Source organism: Haemorhous mexicanus, chromosome 3 (assembly GCF_027477595.1).
Source record: "Haemorhous mexicanus isolate bHaeMex1 chromosome 3, bHaeMex1.pri, whole genome shotgun sequence".
NCBI classification, from domain to species: domain Eukaryota; kingdom Metazoa; phylum Chordata; class Aves; order Passeriformes; family Fringillidae; genus Haemorhous; species Haemorhous mexicanus.
The window spans coordinates 5,490,069-5,516,266 of NC_082343.1; the positions used below are offsets into that span (position 1 = coordinate 5,490,069).

At 49.0% G+C, this 26,198-nt stretch overlaps 2 protein-coding genes across 2 annotated transcripts in view; both read right to left on the minus strand.

Moving 5' to 3' along the window:
• Window positions 1-228: 228 nt before the first annotated feature.
• The window catches only part of CFAP61 (cilia and flagella associated protein 61), an 88,377-nt gene continuing 62,407 nt past the window's right edge, over window positions 229-26,198 (minus strand). Inside the window, exons 21-26 of the mRNA XM_059840636.1 lie at window positions 24,640-24,967; window positions 24,324-24,415; window positions 22,435-22,640; window positions 10,880-10,970; window positions 8,357-8,492; window positions 229-1,069 (exon numbers count right to left, since the gene is read on the minus strand). Coding sequence (XP_059696619.1) covers window positions 987-1,069; window positions 8,357-8,492; window positions 10,880-10,970; window positions 22,435-22,640; window positions 24,324-24,415; window positions 24,640-24,967 — 936 coding nt within the window. The 3' untranslated portion in view covers window positions 229-986. The remainder of the gene's footprint in view (window positions 1,070-8,356; window positions 8,493-10,879; window positions 10,971-22,434; window positions 22,641-24,323; window positions 24,416-24,639; window positions 24,968-26,198) is intronic.
• On the minus strand, window positions 4,775-6,961 carry INSM1 (INSM transcriptional repressor 1). The gene is given in 2 exon segments (XM_059840633.1): window positions 4,775-6,904; window positions 6,907-6,961. Coding segments are annotated over 2 exon segments (1,437 nt in total). The 3' UTR covers window positions 4,775-5,522.

Sequence of the window (26,198 nt, forward strand, 5' to 3'; positions counted from 1 at the left end):
ATCAACATTGGTAATGCATTAGTAATTATGTATAATGCATAGATAATATTATGTACTGTAGATAATATATTTAATATGCATTGTCTAAGTGGCAATATATACAGACATATATTAGTATCTATTGTATAATATTATATGCTTTGATATAATATATCTAACATATTATTACATTAATATATATTGTAATATATTATCAAATTACCTACATATTATCTAGTAGTATTATTACCTATTACATTACCTGTGTTATTACCTACATATTCTGAACTTTACTTATATAAATCATCTATATTGAATATACTGCTATAAAAGGAATATATTTTTTACATTTATTTTATCACAGAATCCTAGAATAGTTTGGGTTGGAAGGGCACAATAAAGCTCATCTCATTCCACCCTTACCATGGGCAGCAACACCTTCCACTATCCCAGGTTGCTCCAAGCTCCATCCAGCCTGGCCTTGGACACTTCCAAGGATTCAGGTGTAAATGCAAAATATAATTTATTGTATGTAATAAATTCTGATTTTCTTCTGTGTGTGTGTAACTAAACCAAAACCTCCCACCTCAGACACCCCCAACAGTACATCATTTTCCTCCCATTTGTAATTGAACCGGTGTTGTACTACAGGTAATTTCCCTCTAAAAAACTGTAAAAATGAGCCAATAAAAACACAGTGATCCCATACCCTGAGAAAGCAGAACCTGTTTTAACCTGCAGCTGAACCACGCTCCTTTGCTCTGGTTAAATCCTCCCTTCACTCACCTTCCCCATTCCCTAAGGAAGGCTGAAAAGCCTCAGCAGAGCGGTACAGCACAAGAGCCAGGCAGGAACAGGCTGGGCTGTGCATGCCCTCGCCTTCAGAGCTGCGAGGGGGCTTTATTAGAGCTTTAAAACAGTGGTTCTTTTTAAAGAGGAACAGGTGGTTTAGCTGGACCTGGCTGCTGCAAATAATGTCCCAATTACCGTGTCAGGAGGATGCGCTCCTAGGAGGGCTCCTGTGTCAGTGTGGGGCTCCTGCTGCTGCCACTGTGCCCAGCTCTACCCAGCTTCAGTCCCTGGCTGCCTGCTGAGGAGAAAACAGCATGGTCAGAACAGTGCTGGGGGCAGCCCAGCACTTGGATCCAATGGCACAGGTAAGAACCAAGCCTGGCAGTGTCCGGGGTGGAGTTGGTACCACAGGACAGCCCATGCTTGGCACATCCCATCTCAATGATTAATGCATCAAATGTTGCCAGAGGCAGACCTTTGTTATGTGGACAGTAAATTACATTTTATTTAAACCATTTATAGCCCTAATGAGGCTTCTTACATGCATGGAAGGATCTGAGGTGTTTAATGCCATTTGCAAGGATGCACCTGCAAACTCATATCCTTCACCATGGGGAGATGCCTGGGTGCTTCAGGGAGCTGTTGTCCCACCCAGCCTAAAACACTCACCACAACCCAGCACTCTTGACCTGGGAGCAATGGGGCAGGAGGTGTGTTGGCACCAGCACACCACAGCACCCTGTAGCACCCTGCAGGCATGGCACACCCCAGAGAAACACCTGTGACTCCATGAGCCATTCCCCAGCTCATCAACAGCAATGCCTTTTTTTAAACAGACTTGTGTTGTTGAGGAAGAGTGAAATCCAAGGCAAAAGCCAATGTTTGTCCTGTTTCCTGGCTTCCCCCAACCCCATAGATACCTCCCAGCTGCCCACCCCAGAAACAGACCAGGAGGTGCTGGGCAGGGCCCCCCAAAACCTTGAGCTGTGCCCAGCTGTGTTTCCCAGTGAGCGCATCCAGCGAGGCAGCTGACAGATGCCCTACTGCACTGATGGCTATGGGGGACCATGGTGTTGGTACCAAAACTGGCAAAAACCTTCCCTGGGGACAAGCATCCTCCAGAGAGTCTTCCCCTGTGGGCAGGAGCAGCTTGCCCCAGCTCCCCACCAGCTCTGAGCCCATGGGGCAGGGATGGTGTCTATGCTGTATTTCCCAGGACCCTGCAGGTTCCTCTGTCTAATCTCCCAGCTCCTTTCCCTGTGCTCACATCACTCGGTCCCAGACCACACATTTGGCTCTCAGCGTGCTCAGAGAGGAGGAAGGCTCCAACACAGCAGGCAAACCCCTCTGCCTGAATGCACAGAGCACAAGCAACCTCTGCACCAGCTGCCTCCACTGCGTCATATTTGGGGTAGGATCAGTGTTTTCCATGGTGCCCAGACCTGTTCCTGCTGGATGCACTGAGAGCCATCAGCAATTGATTTGTTAGCTGATGGCAGGAGGCTTTGTTTGCACAGTGCTGGCCGGCCGTGCTGCCAGGTGGCCAGGACATGGCACCCACCAGGCAACACCTGCATTCCCAGGGACTGTACTGAGAGCACTCTGGGTTCAGCCACACTGCTCAGCCCCTGGAACAGCCACCACGCCACAGTGGGCTTGGAACTTCACAGACACAGAGCAGGAGAAAGAGGCCCAGTGCTGGGGGCCTGGATAGTGGGACAGTGCAAGGCAGGAACTGGTGAGTTCATCCCAGAATCCATCCCCAAAATACTGTCCAAAGGATACTGGTGTGAGCGGGAGGCTTTGTAACCTGTCACAGTGGTGCAATGCCCTTCACTGCCAGGTGGCATGAGATGCAAAACAAATGCTGATGGCTCCCTGCAAAACTCCTCAAGTTAGGGCTCACCCTCACAAGGAACCTCTCCAGAAACCCCTTGGGCACTCAGGGCTCAGTCTCACAAGGACCCAGTGGTGCAGATGAGGGGAGAACGGCTGCAGACACAAAGGCACAGCAGCTCTGCCCAGGTTGCTGCAGCCCAGGGATGTCAAAAGCAAATGATGTCCCTTTTACAGGATGTTTGTGAACAGAGCCATTTCCAGTGAGCTCCACTGTCACCTCTCCTTACTCCTCCAAAGCACAGGAGTCTCTACTAATCCCCCTTCCTGCTCAGCAGGAGATGCAACACGTCAGTGACATAGGTTACCCAGACAGTTCAAAAAACCTGGGGAATTCTAGCCCTTAGAAATTTCAGCTGATTCTTAGCAGGAGAGACATGGATTTATCTGACTATCAGGAAATGGACAGCACTATGAAGCTGTTGTTTTGTGGCCTGCTGATGCCACAGGCTTTGAGCACAGATTTCAGCAGGGACACTGCTGTGACAGTGTGGATGGAGCCATTAGGCTTCTGCGGAGGATGTGCTGGGCATGGTCTGGAAATGGTGTCCAGTGGCCTGAGAGGACAGCCATGTGTGTTGGCAAAGTCCCCTCGGGGAGCTGAGAGCCCGCTCCACGGACAGCTGCAACACCGTCTGCAACAGCCCAGGAACTGGGGCTTTCCAAGGCCAGGGAAGCCAGGAAAGGCAAAACTGCACCACTTGCCAGGCAGGCTTTGCTGCCTGTGTCTCTCTGGCTGTGTTATTTTCCAGTGTATTGATTTACAGCTAAAACCACAGCATTGCCTAGGCCTGAAGTCAGCCCTGGTACTACCAAGTCGATTTCCAAAGAATCAAGACAACAGGAGCATACCCATACACTGGTACTGTTTAGCCTGACTGAACAAAAAACCCCCCCAAAACAAACAAACAAACAAACAAAAACAAAAAAAACCCAAACAAATCTTTGTCTAGAAAGATGTTCTTTCTCTACAAGCTTTGCTTTGTCATAAAATACTCAGCCCGTTCCTGGAAACTTTCCTCCAGGAACCTCCACCACCTGCCTTTCCCACAGTGAATCAGGATGAGGGTTAGGAATCCTTAGGTGAGAGAAGATGGCAGGAACAGGTTGGAAACCTCTTCCAGGGAGCCAAAATCTCAAAGCCATTGCTACCCCAAGATGGAGCAGCCCCTATGTCCACACCAAGCCCTCAGAGCCCCCTAGCCCTTCACACACCAGTTTGGGAGCAGGGATTTGCTCTTGGGGCTGCCAAGCAGATTTGCATGCCATGAAGTTGGCTCTGTACCTGCTCCTGCTGGCAAAGGGGGAGATCATATAGGAGCATTGAACACCTGTCTGTGAGAGGGGTTTCACAAACCCAGCATGCACCTTCCCCACTTACACAGATTTTACAACAGTTCTGACCAAACCCATCAAGATTCCCACATACAAACACAAGCCCTAGAGATAGATGTATCTGCACAGATATGTTTATATCTATATATACTGTTATCAAAGGCTGCTGCAGAAACCCTGCTGCAGGGCACAAAGGACCAGGCAGGAGCTGGCTCCAGCCCTGCCAAGAAGCAGAGAAATGCCTGGCCTTCCTTGCACCAGCTCCACAGCTCACGGCCAAAGCAGGGTGCTGCTGCTCTGCCGAGCCCCACACCTCAGCGCTGAGCACACACAGCAGCCACCCAGCAAACAGCACATCCCTCGTAGGCAGGGATTTCTACAAGTTCTCCACTTACAGGTGTTGCCTCTCCTTGAGCTTTCCCTGCAACACCTTCCAGGGAAGGCACCTGGCAGCTCTCCCCAGCAGCAGAGCACAGGGCAGACTGTGCCCAAAGGTGACTAGAGCAGGGCAGAGTTGGGGCTCCAGCCCATGGCCAGGGGACCCCTTTGCTTGGGGGGCAGCCTTCCCCCAGAGCAGCCATGCTGCACCCTGCTCTTCTCCTCCCTTTAATTCCTTTTTAATTAATCTCATCAAACGGCACAGAGCAGGCTGGTGCCTATGGAGGCACCCTGCCAGCTGCAGTGCAGAGCCGGGTGCCAGCCCCCCCACCCCATCCTCCCCAAGCCCCCAGGGCCAGCCCGGCAGGGAGAAGCAGGAGGGGTGGGGGCATGCTTGAATTTGAAAATATTTTATTCGAATAGTAAATAATTATACAGTTGAAACAGTTCTATCGAAGCACTCTATAAATAGCTAACAGTTAAGAAAATAATGTGTGTAGAAAAAGAGATTGCATCTAAAAGTAAGAGCTGTTGGTTGCACGGGATAAAATGGTTAAGATCATGTGTTATTCTAGGTATAAAAGTTAAAACCTTTTTAGCAGATCCCTTAAGAAAAAAAGATCTTCTAAAATGCACAGTGAAATGGCAGGTGGGGAGACAAAAAAAGCGCATTAGAATATCTGCAATCAAATAATATCAATCTTCATAATTAATATAAATAAATAACGAATAAATAACATAATTACTCAAACCAACATATACAGATAGACAACTCATGAGCTACCTTAGAAAGGGCAAACGAACAGAAACAGAAAGTTGGCATGTCACAGTTAAGGCAGTTTCTACAGCATTTTCTGGAGACCATCAACAGCAGAGTCAAGGCATTTGTGGCTACACTAAAGGAAACGCTTGTTTCTCTCAAGCAGTTTGATCTGTTCACATCGATAAAAAACAGAGCAAAGGAATAAAATTAAAAAAAAATAAAATTAAAAAAAAAAAAAAAAGAAAAAAGAAAAAAGAAGAGAGAGACCCCGGGAAGGTAAGTGTAAAGCCAGATTCCAGCAGGTCACAAGCCGTATTAAAGCTAATCGTGTGGCGGCCCCGGGGGAGCAGCGCGGGGCGGCGGGGAAGGCACGGGCGGCTCAGCAGGCAGGGCGCAGCGGCACCTGGAGCAGGATGACCTGCCGGTTCTCCGAGGGGTGGCACTTGTTGATGTGCCGGGTGAGGCCGGGAGAGCTGTAGAAGGTGGCCGGGCAGTACTTGCAGGGGAAGACCTGGGCGGCGTGCAGGAGGCGCAGGTGCCGCTCCTGGCTGCTCTTGCTGGGGAAGGTCTCCCCGCAGACGGGGCAGAGGCGGCACTCGGCGGCAGGCAGCTCCTCGGCGCTGGGCTCCGGGGCCGGTGAGGGTACCGGGGCTGCCGTGGATGCCGGTGTAGCGTGCCCCAACAGGTGCTTGCGCAGGTAGGCTTGCCGGCGGAACCTCTTGGCGCAGCGGGGACACTCGAAGAGCCCCTCCTCGGAGCCCGCCTCCGAGGCTCCGCCAGGGCTCGGTGTGTCCCGCTCGCTGCCGCTGCCACCGCTCGCCTCCTTCGGTGTCTCCTCCGCCGGGGCCGGGCCCGGGCCCGCGGCCGGTGCCCGGCCCGCTTCGGGGCCACTCTTGGTGGTGGGCGGACGCGGTTTGTGCCAGCGGCGGTGGGAGGCGAGGTTGGCGGGGCAGGAGAAGACCTTGTCGCACTCGGGGCAGCGGTACTCCACCCGCACGATGCGGGAGCAGCGGTGCTGCGCCAGCGCGAAGGGGTCCCCGTACTCCTCCTTGCAGAGCTGGCAGATGAACTCGCCCAGCGGACGGGCGCAGCCGCCCCGTGCCTTGGCCGGCACCTCCACCGGGCCCTCCTTGATGCGCAGCCCCAGCACGGGCGAGGTGGTCACTTCGTCCTCGAACGTCAGCTTGCGGATGGCCTTCGTCTTCTTGCCCGACGGGGCCTTCTGCCGCCCAGGTTCGGAGGCAGCCGGCGGGCGCTTGGCGGGCAGCGGTCGGCCCGAGGCAGGCGGCGCGGCTGGGGCGGGCGGCGCGGGGACTCCACCGGGGCCAGGGTGGGCGGCGGGCGGCTCGGCGTGGCCAGCAGCGGCCCAGAGCTTGAGGTCAGCCGGGGCGAAGAGGATCGGGTCCATGGTGCCGGGTACGGCCGGCGCAGGGAAGGACTCGGCTGAGACGGGCGAGCCCAGGCTGAAGCCGCGCTCCAGGTACTTGTCCCTGCTGACGGGCCGCGTGGGGCTGTACAGTGCCTGCACGGCGGCATCAGGCGTCCCAAACGGCACCGGCGGCGGCGAGTCCCGCGGCAGGGGCGGCGGAGCGGCGGGGCAGGCGGGCGGCTGGGCGGCGCCGGCGGGGAGCGGCGGGCCGGCGGCGGCTTCGCGGCAGCAGCGCGCCCGGTAGGACACGGGGGTGGGCCGCCGGCTGCGCTTCACCAGGAAGCCCCGGGGCATCTTCGCGCCGGCTCCGGGCCGGCGGCGGCCACGACGGAGGCTCCTAGCTCTGCCCGCGGCGCGGCCGCCGCCGCCTTTAAGCGGGCCGGGGCCATTGTTCGGGCCGGCGGCGGCAGGACGGGCCAATCAGCGGCGGCGGCGGCGGCGCGGCCGCACCTGAGCCCGGACCGGCACACGCCCGGCCCCGCCCCCGCCCGCCCGGCACGCGCGGCCTTTGTGTGCCGCCCCCCGCGCCGGCAGCGGGGCCGGCAGCGGGTGGTGCTCTCGGGCCGCCCGCCAGCCCGGGCCGCGCAGCCGGCAAGCTCGGCACGGAGCACCATCCGCTCCCGGCGGTGGACTGTTTGCGGGGGTGGCCGGCACCGGGGTTCGGGGGGTTCGGCGCAGGAGGCGGCGAAAGTGGCGCTTGTGGCGGCGGCGGCGGCACAGAGGGGAGCGGGGTTGCCCGACGGGGGTGCTGCCCAGCGGCGGCAGCAGGTGGCCAACGACGGGTCTGTCCGAGCGGGAGGAATAACGAACGGGTCATCAGGGCCCGGCCGAGCCCGGCAACCCTGCGAACGGAACAACTCCGCTCTGCTGTGGGGTCGGGGCAGGCGGAGCCATAGTCCCGGCCCGCTGGTAACCGAACCTGTTACTCTAACCTTAACGGGTCAGGCCCGGTTCCCGGTATAACCAGGGACAGCCAAAGTGGCCCTCGGTTTCAGCCCGAAACGCTGCACGTCGGGTACGAGTTGCGATGGGGAACGGGCAGAGGGTCCCCACGCTCGGTGTCTAAGCAAACACGCCCGAAACCCCCGAGGATGCGGCAGGTGCAGCAGTGGCGGGGAGAGCCCCGGGCCGCGGCCCCGCTCCCGCAGCCCTTTGTCCGCGGCGGCGCGGGGCTGCGCGCGGGGGGTCGCGGAGCCGCCCCGCAGGTGGCGGGACCGGGGGGGGGAGCGGAGCCACCGCCAGGCCGGGGGCGCGTGCGGGCAGCGCCCTCCCCGCCCCCCGCCGGGCCCTTTGTGGGGGGCGCGGGGCACGCGGGCGGCACGCGAGCGAGCGGGGCCCCCCCGCGCGCGCCTTTGTGCGCGTCATTAGCATAAAGCTGCGCGACCCTCGGCACAAAGGGCGGCGAGCGGGGGGGCGCCGGGGGCCGCCGCTCCCCCGGACACCCCCCCGGCGGGCCGGGCCAGGCGGCGGGGGGGGTTCGAGGGGCCGCCCCGCCCGCCCGGGTGGGACAGGCGTGCGGCGCGGCGGGGCGGGGCGGGCGGCCCGCGGTCCATTAGCATACAGCTGCGGCCCCGCGGGCACGCGCCGCCGCCGCCTCCCCGCCGGGGCTACGAACCGAGACTCCCCTTCACCGATGGGGCTGCGCACCGACATCTCCCTTCACCGACGGGGCTTCACACCGAGACTACCCGTTCACTGGTGGGGCTGAGACCCCCGGTCACTGCTGGGGCTGCACACCGAGACCCCCCTGCCCACGGGCCCGAGACCCGTTGCCTCTCTCTTACCTGCAGCCGAGACCAGTCTGTAGGCATCGGTCGGGGCGTACATGGGCAGCTGGGCACGGTGGTGGCGCAGGTAACGCAGGACAGGTTCCCGAAGTGATGGCAGGCCAGGTTTCTGCCTAGGCTGCTGCCAGGGCACCTGCAGGACAGAGCTGTCAGACAGACAAACAGGACTCGGGGCACACTCCGGAGACACGGAGCGTGGCAGTGGGGTCTGAAAATAGCCTGAAAACATGTCGGGGCTAGGATACAGGCAGCAGTGGGCTATGGAATGGGGCTCACGCTGAGTACACCCTGGGGCCAGCAGTGCTCGACTGTTCACCTCTCCTCCCTCACAAATAACTGGCCACAGGTGCAACGGTTATGTGGAACAAACCCATGTGGGACCCCTGTCAGAGGGGTTTTGCCAGAGGAATTCCACACTTCCCCCTGCTCCGTGCCCTATATTTACTGTGGCTTTTAACCGAGTCTCAGCACGGCCCAGCTGCAGCCAGAGCACCAGGCCATTATTCCTGATGGACGACAAGTGCTGTTCCGGTAGGTCTGGCACGGCACGTGTGCCCAGGGCGTGCGGCAGCATCCAGCAGCTGATGGAGGTGCAGCCCCCAGCCCTGCCATCTGCATGTTTGCATCGCCGGAGCTGCGCACGCCGCCACAAACACATGGCTGCGATCCCCGAGGGGTAAACATGCCCCGTGCCAGAGGCCCTGCCAGAGCCCTGCGCTGCCAGGGCAGCCTCGGGTGACAATTTCAACACAGGCTAAATGCACGGCCCCTGTCCCCAGAACATAACTGGCTTTTCTATGCAGTTAGTACTTTGATTAGCAAATATCTCTGTAAATATTACCCCTATTGGAGGACACTGATTTCCAGTTTCTCTGGAAACTAACCAGAAATATCTGACTTCTGTGCATTTATGCTCATAGCTCTTAAACATCTCTTTCCCTCGTTTTTACACTTCATTAGTGTAATTTTTCTGCATACTGAAATGAGCTAGAATATGAGCATCAGGAGGCAAAGTCTCTTACTTCATACAGAAATACAACCAGTCCTGAGGCATTTAAGAAATACTCCAAGAGCACATGGTACCAGCTCTGGATCTGGGAATGTGCCCAGAATGAACACCCAATGAAAACATAAATTCTGACATTTAGTAAATATAGTTAAAATCACTGTGGGGAAAAAAAAAAAGTCCAAAATGCCAAATTTTCATTCAGATGGAGATACCATCACCTATGTCCACAGGAATCCTGACTCACACAGAGCTGCTTTCAGGCCATGCAGAGGGACTGTGTCAGGACTGCTGCCACAAGGACAGGGTAAGGCAAGTCCTTCATTTGTAGGGCACAAATCCCTCTCTCTCTTCAGTTGTTCACACTTACAGCATGACAAGTTTGAATGATGGCAAGAAAAACACTTCACATCAGGCCCCTCATTCTGCACAGAACTTAATTTTGCGCTCTTTTATAGAGGTCTTCCAAGAGAACCCAAATTACCACCAAGGCCCTTTCTGGGTCAGGACAACAGGAGGCAAATAGCTCTGAGCCCTTTGGGGACAAGGCAGGGCTGAGCACACGTGGCTGCAGCTGGGATGCAGCAGCATTGGGCTCTGAAGATGGGTGGGCACGGGCTCCACTTCCTCCTGCCACCCTGCCTCCATTTACACTCAATTCCATTTGTTTTCTGCACAGTTAAAAACTCAGTAAGCACATGTTTAAAAGCCAGTGCCACCATCTGGAACCACATGGGGTTAAACAAAGGCAGAGCACTGTGAGCAGGGACAGGGTGAACTGGTCTCGGGTACTGGGTTGGAAGCACCGAAATCGGACCACAAACTTTGAGATCAGCCAGAAGTTCCTCAGGGGATGGGGAAGGCAGCTCTGGGGGCTGCCTGACACCTGCTGTTGTTTTTAGCTCTCCCCATGGAGCACAGTGACTTTGGATTTTGGGCAGGCAGTTCCCGGCTGCTGAGGCTTTATGCCTCTGTTATGGTGCTAGGGCCAAAGCTGTAAAACAGCATTAGCAAACATTTTAATTCCACCCTTATTCAGGATATCCACTTATCACTGAAAAAGCCAGTTGCTTTCACCCTTTGGACTACAAAAGCCATTCCCTGTAGTTAGGTGTTGAAAAACCTACCCAAGGCTCAGCTGAGAGAGGTGTAGGATGGCCCATAGCATATTCCTGTTAGGGAACACTCCTAAACCCAAGGGGGATACGTGGATAAGCCAGGCTCCTGATTCCACTTGTACAAAATTACAGCTATAATGCAAAAATGCAGTCATGGACACCAAAACAAGTTTGAGTCTGCTGGCAGATTTGAGAATACACCCAAAGCAGAAAACTGAACACTGTGCTGTACGTGGTGACCCCCACTGTGAAGTACACAGTCTGCTCTGGCTTCCCTGAAGAGAGAGGTAAACAGAAACATAAAGCTTCAGGATACAGATGGGAACAGAAATCAAAGTGACCAACACCAACAAATTACCTAAATAATAAAATGCACTCGCCAGTCATTTTTCTTACCTCTTCTGACATCAGGATTTGGTGCAGTTCCTTCTGCAGATCAATAAACCGATCGTGATAGATGGCCAAGGACCAAGGTTCCCTGAAGTAGCTGGGTAAAAAAGAAGAAATTTAGTTATCTTGTGAACCTCTCATTAACCACTAATAAAGTATTTACCTGCTTTTTTGCCTTTATAAATTACAGTTCTGGACCCATCAGGATCGTTTGTTCATAAAATGCCTCCTTGTAACAGCATGGTCAATCAATTCTTTTAATGGATGTTCCTGATGTACAGCCAGCTTCAGTAATTACATTTAAAGTGGCTTAATTCAGAGCTGTGGCAAGACCCAGTGAAGAATCCTGATTTTATCAGAATTTAAAAGCCTGAAGACCTGTAAAGAACGGTGTCTCCATTATCTGTCCTCATTTGAGAAAAGCAGATTGCAGGATTAACTGAACTACTGCATAAACAAATTAAATTTGTGTAGACAATGACACAAATGTTGTTCATCATTAAGGTTTCTGGATTAATAAAAGCCAGAAAAACAGGCCACCACAGCGCTGCAATATGTTCTTTGCACCAGTGTGATGAAGCTAAATTGAACCGATTCTAGGAGGAAGCTCTTGTAACTTTTTCTTTCAGTAACAGCATTCACAGCAGCATTCTTCCATGAAAAAGGAGGAAAAGGATTGAGAGGGCAGTGCTCCCTGTAGAACCTCATGGCTGTAAATATAACCGGGGGCAGCCACATTACAAAGCTGTGATTTACTTCTCTCTATAATGAAAGATAAATTTTACAGCTCGGGTGAGATACTCGGAGTGTAATTCTTGTTAATGCTCACAGTGGTCAGGAGGTGCCCCGTGCTCATCTTCATAATGACAGAGCAGATGTCAGCAGGCTCACCCGGGAAGATGGAAGAGGGGGCATTTGCGTGGTTGCCACCAACACTCATGCCTTGGGAATGGCAGCAGGACCCTGGCACTGCCCTCTGGAGCACAGGAACCTTCTCACCTGGTTCAGCTAGGTGGCCTTTAAGTGAGCACCTGCATAAGGCAACTTAAACACGCCACGCAGTTTTAATAATCCTGAGAGATCTGTCCACAGAGAACTAATGTACAGTTTCCTCTCTGCAGATATTACTTCCTCCATATCCAAGGGAAGGATTTCCCCCTCCTGCTCTGAAAGACACCTCAGCTCTCCCTCTGACCCATTAAAATGCTCTGTGCACCTGGCACAGCTTGGCTGGATGTCCACGTGCTTGGCCCCTCTCTGCCCCAGCACCCTCATTCCCCTCTGAGTGCCAGGCTGGCTGGGGCTGCCTCTTGGAATCTGTTTGGTCTGCAGCACAGCAGGGCTCTCTCTCCCCCCCACAGACCTTTTCAAAGCATAAATATTTATGGACACCATTCCAAGCATCACATCCTTGCTACAGCAAGTGCTGCCTAGCCGAGGAGATACTGGGATTGATGTTTGCCTGCTCATTTGGATATGCAGGTTAGGATGACCTCAGCTTTAAGGATCCTTGTTTCAGTAACTGCACACCCCAAAGGTGGGCAGAGAGCTGGAGAAAAACACAATATCCAGTAATATTTAAAACCTCTTCAATTTCAGAAGAAAAACCTCACCCAACAGAAACCTTTAACTCACTGTTGATAATAAATAGCAAAGAGAGAAAGGGAGGTGTTACACAAGAATACATTAAGGTAATTAAAGACTCTATTTTTACTGATAAAAAGCCATGTTCTGCTGGCCAAATGTTTTGTCTTCAAGCTGGCATCTTAAGACTATAATCCTGAGCAGATGATTTCCTCTCTCAACTGAGGGCAACCTTCCCAACTGCCTTACCTCAGTTAAGGGGCTTACCTGCCTCACTGAGGTGTTGCACTTAATGCTCTTTATAAATGTTTCAGGGGTGCTACATATTCCTGCTATTGCCACCGGCTCCACATATAACCACAACTTTACTGTTCTGGTCAATATCCACAGATTTGATGCTCAAAATCTGAAATGTGCCACCCAGTTTGGAATCTTTAATGCAAATAAAATGCCTGGTTTTGAGGAGCAGAGAATGCCTTGTCCATATTCTCTAGATAGACTGCCAAAAGGAGCTCCTACTAACCGAAATTTACTCCCAGACTTCCTTCACTTCCCTTCACCTGAAGAACACCAAGGGCCATTTGGAGATTCAGCTCACACAAACAATTCACTTTCTTTGCCAGTTCTGTGCTTCCATCTATTTATCTTTTCAGTTTGAATCACCTTTCTCGGGGGGTACACGGTGCTTTTGACAGAGCAGCTCTACATATGGCTGCTAAAGGGAAGCTTAATAATGAAAAACCCCATTTGAAACCAACAAGTTGACTTTCTGAGGCTTATTCTGAGTTTTATTACCACTTCAGCAGCAGTCCCTCAGGGCAAGCCGTGGAAGGCTTCAAAGTATAAAGCTCTTCAGTGTACGAGACGGAGCTGGCACGCTCCCAACAGGGGCTCAGCGGCTCCTCCACTATCACAAGAACGGCATCTGCCACATGTGTTTGCACCATTTAGTCTTTCATAACCTGCCAGAGTGATCAGGCTAAATGTGTACAAGATGACAGTGTCTGCCAGGAACATAAGGGGTGTGCAAACTTGGTCACTTGCTAGCGGGGATCCCTGTTGGAAGCCTTTCTGGCGATGACAGCGGTTGCGGGAAGGCGTTTGTGACGGGTGGGATGGAATGGGCTCCTGCAGAAGACAATGAACAACATCCTTTGCGTTGCTAAGGAGCTGGTCTCACCTTTCATTGACAAACAACATTTCAAGTCTGTTCTGCCTCATTTGTGAAGTGTAGCCAACATTAGACGAGAGGCAAGGAGGAAGGAAATATTTTGTGCTATCCTGTACAGAAGGCACAGAATCCTTCCCTTTGCAAGAGATATAAATAAAATGGACAGAGCTGGGCAGTGCTAGCAAGCAAAAATGAGTGTACACATGGCTGTCCACCCGAGAGCTGCCTAGAGTCACTCTCCATTTCATTTGCAGGAACACACCACATTTGAAGAAGGAGCTTCTGCCCCTGTGGCAGATGGTTCCATGTCCTGGCAGTGAGGACCCAACACTGACCTGCCACCCGAGTCAGGACTGGTGGCATGGGGATATAGCACAGGCAGCAAGGTGTGAAGCCAGAAAATCTTTAAAACTGAATGAAAAACCTTCAGAATAACACCCTTGTTTTGTGCAAGGATGAAACAAAAAGGAAGTTATAAAGATAAAAAAAGAGATGAGTGATTTCAGCTCTGTGGTACATTCCCTAACTGCAGGGGAGCTTGTCCATGCCAAATGCCCCATGCTCTGGCCCAGGGTCTAGTTCCAGGGATCAGTCCTGACCCCTGAGCTGTGCCTGTGCTCTGGTGCCTTCTAGCTGCAAGGAGGCTGGGATGAGGAGGGGATTTTCCACTGCTCAAAGGGCAAGTGGCATCTTGTGATGGTGCCTTTGAAAAATCCCTCTGCAGAGTGGAGTGTCAGTGACTACAGGTTTGGACGATGATGTGTCCGTGGCTCTTCTTATGCTTGCTACTCAGAACTTGCATGGATGGAAGCAACAAACCCAAATTAGACTCCTCGCATCCCTCCTACCCATTCTTCCACCAACACACACACTCAAGGGAAATTCAGGAACTCTGACAGCCTATGATGTGGGTTGAATCTGCAGCTCTCAATGTCTCTAAGCAATCCTGAATACAGATCTCTTGAAATCCCAATTGTTTCTTCCCAAAGCCATCCATGAGTCACCAGTGCCCTGCCCTCGGTGCCATTAAGCCCAGTGGCCCTCTGGTGATAGCTGTGCCCTCAGCACCAGCACTGTGAGCACACACAGAGCAGCACTATGGCTTTTAGTACACAATACAAGCAGAGCCACTGATCAACTTAATCTCCTGGTAATCTGTAAGGAGTGAAGAGTCTCCTTCCCTCTCTGTAGCTTCCCAAACTTTGTACAACACGAGGAATTTTTAAGATAGACATTCACCTTCCTAGGTTGAAATTTTATTCTAAAAATAAATGCAAAGTTCTCCAGTCTGTTCATCTGGAGGATACTCTATCCCTTCTCAAATCCTCAGAGTTCAGGACATACCAAGTCATTCTCCAGCATGTGTGGATGGCTCTGGTGGTGCCTCTCAGTGGTGCCTTTGGCACGTGATGGCCAAAGCTGGGAGCCCAGTCAGGCAGAGAGAGGCTGCTGCTCACACATCCTAGGAATCACCCCAGGAGAACAAGCACGGAGGAGATTGAAGCTGTTCAGCTGACATGGGCTCAAGTGGAACACAATTACGCCAGGAGTGCCTACACAGAGCAGGGACTTCCACTTCTCAGGAGTGGGAAGAGTAAAATATTGTGGAGGGATGGGATGCAATGCAATTTCAATTTTCAGGCCATCCTGACAATACTTCCCAACTACAGCTTGCAGATGAACAAAAGTCTTTTCTCCAACAAAAGCACACAAGATGGAACATCCCATCTTGCCAGAAAAATTCAAAATGTGTTGTTTTGAAAACAAGATATGCATGTCTTTAAGACTCTAAATTACAAAGATACGCTAGTACCAACAAAAGATACAAAATGTTTCCTGATATACTTTGGATAGCTGGACCAGGAATCATAGTGTGTTAATTTAAACACAATATAAATAAATGCTCCACTGAGCATTTCCTGCATTCATATGACCAATAATTTTAAAAGACAGCTTGTTTACATAGGTAAAAAGCAAGACCAATTTATGAAAAATCCCCTAGAGCACCACCTGAGAGCATTGTTCTTCAGCACAAAGGACATAACATATTCCCTGACCTGCAATTTCTTAACATTCACCTACAACTGCTGAACAGCAAATGCAAACCAACAGCCTGTTTGTAGCAAGAAGGGTCTTTACTTCCTTGCTCTGCAGTTCTGCTCCCTGAACACCTGCTTGTCCAGGTGTTCGAATAGCTCCTGTTAAATTCAGTGATCCAGGACTCTGTTACTGCTCTCACCCGGTAATTAGTGAAACCAACAGCCTTATGGACAACAAATCTGTGAGTGAATCCACCGAGCAGGTTCACAAAGTAACAACAGTGCTCACAAATTCACAAGCTGACATTTCCTTTGTCCCTTTTGAGAAGCAAATCCTGAAGAGGAAGCCTGTGCTTTTTTACCTCTTCTCACAGAACCTGTAATGTCTTGTCTTTGGAAGATGACTGGTTTAAAACTCATGGTTTACAATCCCCTTTTAAACATTACTGCAATGGCAAACCAGAGCAATTCTTGTTCTGGAAAAATGGCCACTGACTCCAGACCTCATTGAGGGTGACACTGCTCCTGCTAGCCCAGACCCAGCCTCCCTGGGGCTGCTGCAGGGACCTGCTGACGTCAGGGGGTGACACTGCACCACTGACCAGCATCCTCCCTCCCAATATGCTGGTGATCCATCATGACTGATAAATCAGCTCTGCTGCAGTTTTAATATCCTGGAAATGTTACAGCACTGTACCCAGAGGCACCTTCAGAAAGCAGATCCTGGTATTGAGATAATGCAGCTCTTTCCTGTTCTCCTAAGTGGCCTCAGGAGAGACTCTGTTATTTCAGCAATGGTATTTGGCAAAGTTTAGACACCTTAGTAGATCACAGCAGTTGTGGTGTACCAACTCATTGAACTGCTGTCTGAACTTTCTATCCTCTGTGCTCTTTAAAGCTGCTGTCTGTGCTCTCTCTATGAGCACTTTGTGGCTGACCCTGAAATCAGGCTTACAGCATTTTTTTCACGTAGTGTTTTTTCACACATAATGTATTATGGAAAATGATTTAAAGGAAATTAAACCTGAGGCACAAAACCATCAAACAGGCTGTGTGCAGGAGTATGATTGCTTTTCTGCAACTGTTTATGGATTCAATCATTCATAATGGTTTGCATAATTACTAGTATGAATCAGCAAGGTTTGGCTGCAAATTAATGTGGCAGGGTTCAGCTGACAAGCTTTAACTTACTAATTTGAATGTGGGGTTTCTTAGTAACATGGCTCTTCATTGGCAAGTTAGCTGCTCCTTTAAAGCTACTTAATATCTGGAAATCTCCAGCCATTTGTATCGATTTGCTCTGTAAGTGCAGCTGTAGCAGTGCACTGCGGGGTTAGCAGTTAATTCCGGGAGCGAAAAAGCCGTTAGTGCTTTGATATCCCTTCAACGTGTTCCTCTCTCCTTACCCTGTCTCTCTCTCTCTCTTCAGCAAAAGCATACATATTTCCCTCTAATTAGGCTGCAGAAGGTACAGAGCAGCACTAGTCCCTCTCAGTTATGCTCACTACCTGTTACAGCTCCTTTCTGGTCTTTTTAACCCTGCAGAAAAAAGGTCTCACCGTCTGCCTGATGAACAAAAGCCTAAGGTGGAGTCCCTCAAATGTAATCCCAGTGTGCTAATGGTGTGGGATCCAGCAGATTCCAGACAGCAGCAGCAGGGCATTCTAGTGTTCCTCTTAACAAACAACCACTCTTCATTTCAGAAAGCTTGGGTTAAAACCAGCTTTTCCATGTAGCATGCATTTCATGTTTAAATAATCACTGATTGTCCAGCCTGTAAGTAATGAAATTCTCTCTATCTTTCAACAATAATGCTGAAAACATTAAGTGTTCTTCTTTTCCTTAATGCATTTGTTGTACTGTGAGCTCTATTAGCATTGAGTCAATAAACAATCCAGTGTGATGTTTCTGCTTAACAGTCTCACTGAATGACGCTGCTTAACAGATCACCTTCAGCCTAATGCTAAGAGCACTAGGATGTAGGAGGTGAACTTCAGTGGAAAAACCCAAATGGTTACTTCAAAATAAGTGAATGCAGTTCATGCAGCTCAAAGTACTTTTGGGCATTTAGTTTGTACAGCAAATATGAAAATGCAATGTGAAAATAAAAGACAGGGCTTGAAGAGAGCAGCCAGGGAAACATCTGGTGCTGTTACCCATGTTTACAGATTCTGGGTGGATTTTCCATAGCCTCTCAGGGAAAGGGAGCCTGACTCCCTTCACATATTCCTGCAGCATTTTTGGCAGCCTCATGTTCTGTGGCTTGTCAGTACCTGTGCAGTTGAAGCTGTGTCACTTTGTGTGATTTTCTTCAGGGTGCCCAGCTCCTGGACAGCAGCATGCAGGCCTGCTGAGAACCACCTGGCATGGATCTCCACAGATCCATGCATGGATCACCTGTTCTCTTCCTCAGTGAAAACTGAATCCTACCCTCATTCTGGCACTGGGGGAAAAACATTGCTTTGTGACTACAATTCCCCTAAATCCCCTGTGCATTTTGTCCTACGCTCAAGTACTGCCATAAAACCCACTCTCCCAGCTGCATCTTGCCAAAGAGCCCTGGTTATGTCTGCTGGGGGCTTCTTCCCCCTCATGGTGCCCAAGACCCCTGTGCAGAGCAAAGGAGTTGTCCAGTTTGACAAGTCCTGGAAACAAAGCTATTGAAACAAAAAATAACCAAGTGGTTTTGAGCTCTGCCTGGATGACCATGCCTGTGAGGTTTCTCTGCTCATCCCTCATTAAAACATGCCCTGCCTTTGTGCACAGCTCCCCAGGCCTGACCCTGTGCCCCGGTCTTGTGCTGCCCTCGCCTCACCACTACTGTGAGTGCCACATGAGTGAGACACAACCAGCATCTTCTGCAGGTCATGGCTGCCAATGAGTTCATTAATACACAATTACAAAATCCCAAGTAAAAAGGACCACTCACACCTCATTTGCAAAACAAGCTCCTTAAGTATTTTAGAAACTAGTGGGTCAGATTTTTATGCATTTATGTTAGATTTGATTTTCATTAATGCCAAATGAACCTTACATGAACCACTTCTATCTCATATTAAAGGCATGATGCCAGTGAGCTTCTGTTTGGTTGCTAAGTATCAGGAGACCCCTCTAATTATCTGTTTTGTACTTAAGATGCAGCAGAGGGAGATTCCACTGCTCTGTGGACATGTTCCATAACTTGGCAACTGCCTTGCAGCTGCCTTCAACTCAGGAGGACACAAAAGGAATGCTGGTTGCATTCCTCCTCTGTGAAGTAGTGTGGAGGACTGATGACCAGTAAATCTATAAACTTAAAAAGAAAAGAAAAAAAGCTTCAGACCTCTCTCTCCACCCCTCTCTTTTATCTGCTGCTAGGGCAATAATAATGGAAATAATCTGAAGGCCTTTCAGCAAGTGAGGGGGGCCAGGAGCATGGCATACAGCATGGTATCCCTTCAGGGCACACCACCAGAATTTGCTTTCTTTTTTCTTCAGGAGAAAATTCCCTGCAAGAAAGAACCTTGCTCTCGAGGACTCAAATTCTAGTTGACTTTCTGAGATGCAGCCTGATGGGAAATGAATAAAAATTGCAGAAAACTCCTTCCTGAAGTGGATTCCAAATCTAGTGAGTAATGCCATTCAGCTCACAGGTGATGAGTCTTTGGCTCCTAAATTTTTTCCTGCCCTGGCATAGAAGAACTGCGCTGGCAGGCCCCTCTGCTGAGAAATGCACTGGCTGCAGGTCCAAGTGCCAGGAGAGCAACCACTGCATGGCACGAGGCAACTAGAAGGGAGGGCAATGTATGCCCACTGCTTTACCTCCTCCAAGAGCCCAGGTACTGAGGCAGAGCAGTGACCCATCCTTCCTTTGGTTGTGGGTCAGATCCTGCAGCTTTTAAATCCTGCTGAACTCATACCCAAAGCAATGGAACTTTTCTCCAGACAAAAGGAAATGTTGTTTCTCTCATTATTCCCATTAGCTATGGTTCCAGGCACACAACCAGAAAGAATGACTTTGTCAAGTTTGCTAGATCTCAGGGGCCTGTTGTTAAAGCTAATTTGAGAGTGGCACATTCTGGCCAGGAAATCCAGTACCATGGGGTTAACTTTCAGTTCTTACACCGAACGCAAATCAGTGAGGAAATTCACTGCTAGGTGCAGTCTCTAATTATTTAAAAGATAATTTGCATGCTACACAGAAATAAATTAGCTCCCAGGTGACAGCTGTTCCACTGTGTCCATTCCTGGAACGAGATGCCATGCTGGGAAATCTAAATGCAGACCAAAAGATTAAAACACTGCATTTTCTTGCCTCATAGGAAGGCTCTTCCCAAAAGAGAGGCATAAAGAAGAGAGGAGGGCAACAGATGTTTCCAACTATCAAGTTTACAAGCTGAACTAGCACATCACATTTTCACAGTCTATATTTTCATTTCACTAAGGGCACTTCCCATCCTGCCAGTAGATGTGGATGCAAGTGTAACAGGTACTAGTTTAAAAGGAAGGTTTTGAAATCCAAAGACAGGCACTCAGTCCTAACATAAGGTTTGTGCTCATGTGGGATCCTTACAGACCACATGAACAAGGCCAAAAACAGTTGTTTTATCACACACATAGAAATCAGTGAATACATTTTCCTATTCTGTACCAAAAACCAACCAGGTACTCCTTTTTCTCTACATAAAAGTCTCAGGACAACTCACAAGAGATGCTAAACCATTTTTCAATGGGTTTTCTAACAGTCTACTTGTGGCTTGGTTTTAACAGTGTCTATTGCACACTGCACACACATGTATGCACATTTTATGTGACACTGTACTGTGGGGAGGTAGATGTGCCACAGATGTGATATATTATGAGAGTACATTATACTGCCAGCCTTCCTCTGTTGCTCCATCTCCTTCTGAAAGCATCAAATTTCTTTGCCAGCTTGCTGTGTGCCAGGACTCCTCCATGGGGATGCCAGGGAGTTTACCTATTACACCTGCTGGAGAATGCTCCCTCCTCACAGGATGAACATGAGTAACAGGAACACCAAGCTGGGATGAGTGGGAGTGTCTCTGTGTGTGTGTGTGTGTGTGTTTAAATGCCACAAGAACCACACAAGCAAGGATTAAAGAGCAGCATATGTTCATTGCTGCAGAGCAACATATGGGATTTCATTCATATGACCAAAGAGCAAGAAGAGAAGGAACAAATCTATCTAAAGATAAGGTAGAAAGAAGACTGAAAACAACTGGAGGCAATAAAAAAAAACAGATAAGAAAAACCTGGCAACTGTAATTCAGGAATTCTGCCACAGGCTAATGAGAGGCGAGATAAAATAATGAGGCAAAAGGTCCCAAACAACATCACTGTCAAACGGCTGTAAAAGACAAGTCCAAAATTAGTCCATCATCACTAATTAAGGAAAGCTGAAGGGATGTGATGAGGCCCTGATACATGGTATCCCTCTGTGCAGCACACTAGTGATCCTTTGGTCAAGGTCAGGGAAATACTGCTACTTGTGCTGCAAGCTGAAATCCCAAAGCAGGATGATTTATTCTTCCAGATGTTACTACTGGCGTGAAACTTGCTGGTGCATCTGACAAATGCCCCTGACCACACCTCAGCATGGTTCACAGAAAAGGTGAGCTCACACTGGGTGTGCACACTGTAATGCCCCCCAAAAGGATTGATGGTACCTTGCACAGCCTAAGGAGTTCTTCTAGTGCTCCAAATGTACCATCAACACGAGCCATGACAAGGAGAGGAAATCAACTGTTTAGCCCATCTCTCATGCACTTGTGTCACCCTCCTTCAGTTCCTCTTTTAACACTCAATGACAGTGAATTTCAGGTGAATTTCATGTCTGCTGTGCCCCGTTCCTTTCTTGTAAAACAACCCCAACGTTTGCTATAAATCGTAATCAAGCCCTATGGCAGCAATATTCACAAGTATCTTCTGGACCACAGTACACCCTTCACAGCAAACTTTTACAAACTTATCTAAATAACAACATTTAATCTGAAAATTTTGGTATCATTTGTGCCTTTCTTCTAATCACTTGTAAATAGAAGAAAATCAAACCTGGAAGTGTTTCAGGCACCACTATCAGCTTTGTATCACAATAAAAACTGATCATTTGTTCCTGAGCCTGGCTTTTTGTCTCTACCCAGCTGATGTAAGGCAGCACTTCACTACTCCATCCGTGACAGTTTATCTTCCAAAGCACCATTCGTAAGGGAATTCTTCAAATGAAAATCAAAAGCAATGAAACATTCTCTCAGAGGAGATGGCACATGACTAGAACTAACCAGGCCCTTCAGTCTCTCTCACCAGATAAAAATAGGCAAATTGTTGAGTGTGACTATCACCATGAATTATTTAAAATCTCCCTACAAACCTCTGACTTAAAAACTTGATTCAAAGCAAAAATACTTTTAAAAGTGACTTTTAAACATGAGTCTTCGGTAATAAAGGATTGTTCAGGTTCAGCTTAATGATTAACCTACTGAATATTCTAAACAAAAGTGATAAAGACACTGAAATGCTCATTCAGATGAAAGATAATCAAGTAAACCATTGCTCCTCCAAGTAAATCTCAGACACAAAGATCTTTCCAGGAAGGTCTTAGGGACTTGTATTTTTACCGACAATTTTGCTAAATAATGGAAAATATCTTTAAATCTGTTTTTCTACCTTTTTTGTTCCAAGGGAAAACAGCCAAAAGACAAAGCACAATAAGACAAACCTTAAATTCTGCCAGAAGGTAAATTTTGTGCACAACAGTGAGCTCCTCTCACCTGTAGAGGTCTGTGAGCTGCCCGGCCCTCCAGCGGTAGTACAGGTCATTGAGGAGGCGCTCGTGCTGTCCGTACAAGCAGATGTAGTTGGAGACAGGGAAGGGTTCCTTGGAAAAGCAGGTGATGCTGTCCACCATATTGTATCTGCTGAAGTGTATCCTGAAGTAATTCCCATGACTGGCCTCCCCAGTTACAATCTCTGTCCCCTGGAACAGAAAACACCAGGAAAGCTGTGGAGACAGAAGAACACCTGACCTGGCACACGTACAGGGTCAGCGAGGGCTTCCCAGCCCACAGTTCTCACTGATTAAAATCCTCAACCCTGCTGTTAAAATTGAGAGACCACTCCTGGCACAGCAGTTCATTGGGCATGTTGCTGTGGCTTGGACACAGATTTTCCATGTGGTTTGGTTTGGTTACTGCCCATCCCACTGTCATTGCAGACACCTGGGGGACCCAGGCCCTCCGGCTGTGCCGGCAGTGTGACACCAGATCCACAGGGACCTGTGACCTCCTGGAGCAGCAGCTGGAGTCAGGAGGATACAACACTGGATAGCTCTGTTTGGGTAACTCAGCTGAACTCTGCTCAGCCTCCTTTATGACACAGAGCACACACAGGACATACCACGTTTATTGTCAATAAAAGAACACCAATATTGGATGTTCATGCTCAAACTGTAGCATTTAGCTTCAGCCACTTAAATCAGTCACTCAGACAAAAATGTAAAAATTTCCTTCAAATTTCACATTGCAGTGGGATGATCAGATAGCTTGAAGCTATTTTTTCCAGCTGTATTCCTGTCACAGTTTTATACATTTCTACAACCTGTTGCTAGGCTACAGAAACCTTTAGTATTTCCACACCTAAGCTAGTACCTTTCACTAGCTTCTCTTACTTCTTTCTTAGAAAATTCTTTTAGGATTTTTACACTAAGTTTCTGGAGTGGCTTTAAAAAATATCGTCCCTTTTCAGGTAATCAGCAGGTAATCAGAGTGGCAGCAAAATAAGTCTAATCATATGCTAGCAATTTGGAATATCAAAATCTATTCCTCTCTCTGATAGTCCTTTCTGCTCTCCACTACATGCTGCTTTGGATGGCTCATCCTGGATCTGAAAAGCAAGGTGAGCCATGCTTTGATTCCTCTACCTAAACCATTTTCTTTTTAAAAAGCCCATTTTTTTCATTGCTGTTCAGGTTTTAGAATAAGCACTGAAGTAGCTTTTTAAAAGCTGCTCTTAAAATCAGCTGCAAAAATGGGCTTGATGCAAAATTCCCAAGGAAAAAGGTAGAATAGAATCTCTGTGACAGAGGATCTTGCCTAGGTGGAAAGTCCTCTCTGGCTTTAAAATACATTAATCTAGTCCTTTTCTTGACTCAAGTTAGGTTCTCCAGTAAGAGAAACATCCCCATGTTTGTATCCTGGGAAAATCTCCCATGTAGCCCAGCATGGGAAGTGCTTCCCTGTGCCCTGTTCCAAGACAGCTCTCACAGCTGCAGGACTTGCTATTTTCTAGCAGCACAGAGCATCTCTTTAACAATACTTCCTGCTCTTCTAAAAATCAGCTGAATTTCCCTGCCAGACTGCCATCATCTGTATGCACTTGCAGCACGATAGTGCAGGGAGCAAAGAAGGCTGAAAGCATGAAATGCTGCTAATACTGTCCTGCATCCTCTGCATGGAAACCAGGGGTCTTTGGAGAAAGCCAAATACCAGGAAATGTGGAAAGGAACACCCAAGAGGTTCAGTTACCTCTGTGACTGCTCCTGGTTTTCTCTCCAGCTAAACCTGGTGTGTACTGTGCCTCCAGAACCAGCTACCCTAAACAGGAACATTTTTTCAAACAAACAGGGAGAAAAAAAGAAGAAAAGCTCCATTATTTAACTTACACGATCACATGGGTCAAGTTCTACATCCAAGGGCACGGGGATTCCAGGCTTGGAAATGTGCAAGTAGTTATAACCTCCAGGAAGAACACCACCTGCCATACATGAAAATATGAGATTTATTAAGTCATTAACAATGAAGAAAATAAAGTATTTGTTTGTCCTCCTTCTGCCATTATCTTTTTCCAGTTCATAAGGAGCGTTGAGTGCTGTACTGCCATGAGATGGCACCTGAGGTGAGATAGACCTGCCTGTACTATAGAAGAGCAAAAATACCTGAGAAGGGATGGAAGTGTGACAGAAATCCAGCTGGACATACCTTGAACTTTACACCTGCTGTATATGGGGATGAGTCTGTCTGAGCCTTCTGGTGGCCCGGAACTGGGCTGAGGGGCTGACTCAAAGAGACTCAGCATGGAGGCAGCAAGCTCAAAGCCAATCTCCTTGGAGTTGAAGTTGCTGTGTGTTAATTCATCCCTATAGTATCTCCTGGAGAACTTTGTCAGAGGGCCTGCAGCCCTGATGCTGGCATCATTGGTGTGGAATTCAGTATCAATCACAACTCTTCCATCAAAAACAAGGCAAGCATCACTGACAGCCTTAAAGATGTCATAATCCAGGGTCCTGTAGGCAAAGCTAAAAAATGCCTAAAAAGAGATGCAAATAAGTGAAGATAATTATATATTACTTATTGGCTGACTTCATATACTAAAACCCAGACCTTATTCTGAATGCTATTTTACAAAACAAGAATCTGAAATACAGTGTCCTTTTAGCCACACTGTCACAGCAGAGAGATCCTTCTGATCCAGCATTTACAACTACCAAAGTTAAGACTAAGGCAGCAGAAAGGAGAATTACTAAACTAGACTCATCTGCTTCTGGTTATTAGCTAGCTTAAAAACTCCAACATTTGCCACATCAAACAGTCTGAGTGGCTCTGCGTATTTTCTGTGTTAGTCCAAGCATGGAACATAGACAAGAACCTTTTGTGAAGCTTGTTCTCTTTCAAATGCTCAAGCCAACCTGAAACCCCCAGGAACAGAAAAGCACCAATGTATCTGGAATTTTGCGGGATAATTGTGTATTACAAGTGTTTTCCCAACTGTTGAGCCTGTTTACCAACAAATTGAGTTACTTTGGCTAACCAGCACAGGGACAGTCAATGAATTGAAAGATCAGAAATTAAACTTGTTCAGAAGGAAATGTCATCCTCATTCCAGCTATAGCAGCAGAATTTCACTCAGTGGAAGCTGCAGAGGCCAAGGAGCCTAAATCCATAAATTCCTGCTTTAAGTCTCAAAGAAAAAAAAAAAATCAAGCGCTAATTCTCTCCTTTTGTTTTCTCGTGGTATGGGCACAGTCCCTGTCCTGGGGCACAAGGAAGCAAGCTCCTCTCCCCCCACAGAAGCTGGGGCAGCTCGGCCAGCACTGCAAAGCAGGTGGTGCTGGGAACAGACAGCAGATGGGGAAGAAGCAACAACCACGAGCAGCATCCTCAAAGCTTTCTCTGGCAAAGGATAAACTGAGAGCGGGCAGAACGTGATCCCTGAATGAGTGTAAGTCAAGAGTGCCCACTGGCCACAGAGGGGTGAAAGGAATAAGAATGACAAGGCTGAGAGATGTTTTGAACAAGACCACAGTCTGCAAAGGGCCCAGATGAAGACTGACTGTTCTATTGCTCCAAGGGTTTGTGAAATCCCAGAGCCCTCACACAAAGCTTTTCCCATGTTAGTGAAACTCACAGGAGTGAGTTTCAGTGCCCTCAGCACACATACTGTGTGTGCCCTCAGCTTTTAAAACCATCAGACAACAAGTTGCTGCCCCTCCAGCAAGAAATATTCCTTTGCTGGCTGAGGAAAGCGTGAAAGGGTCTCA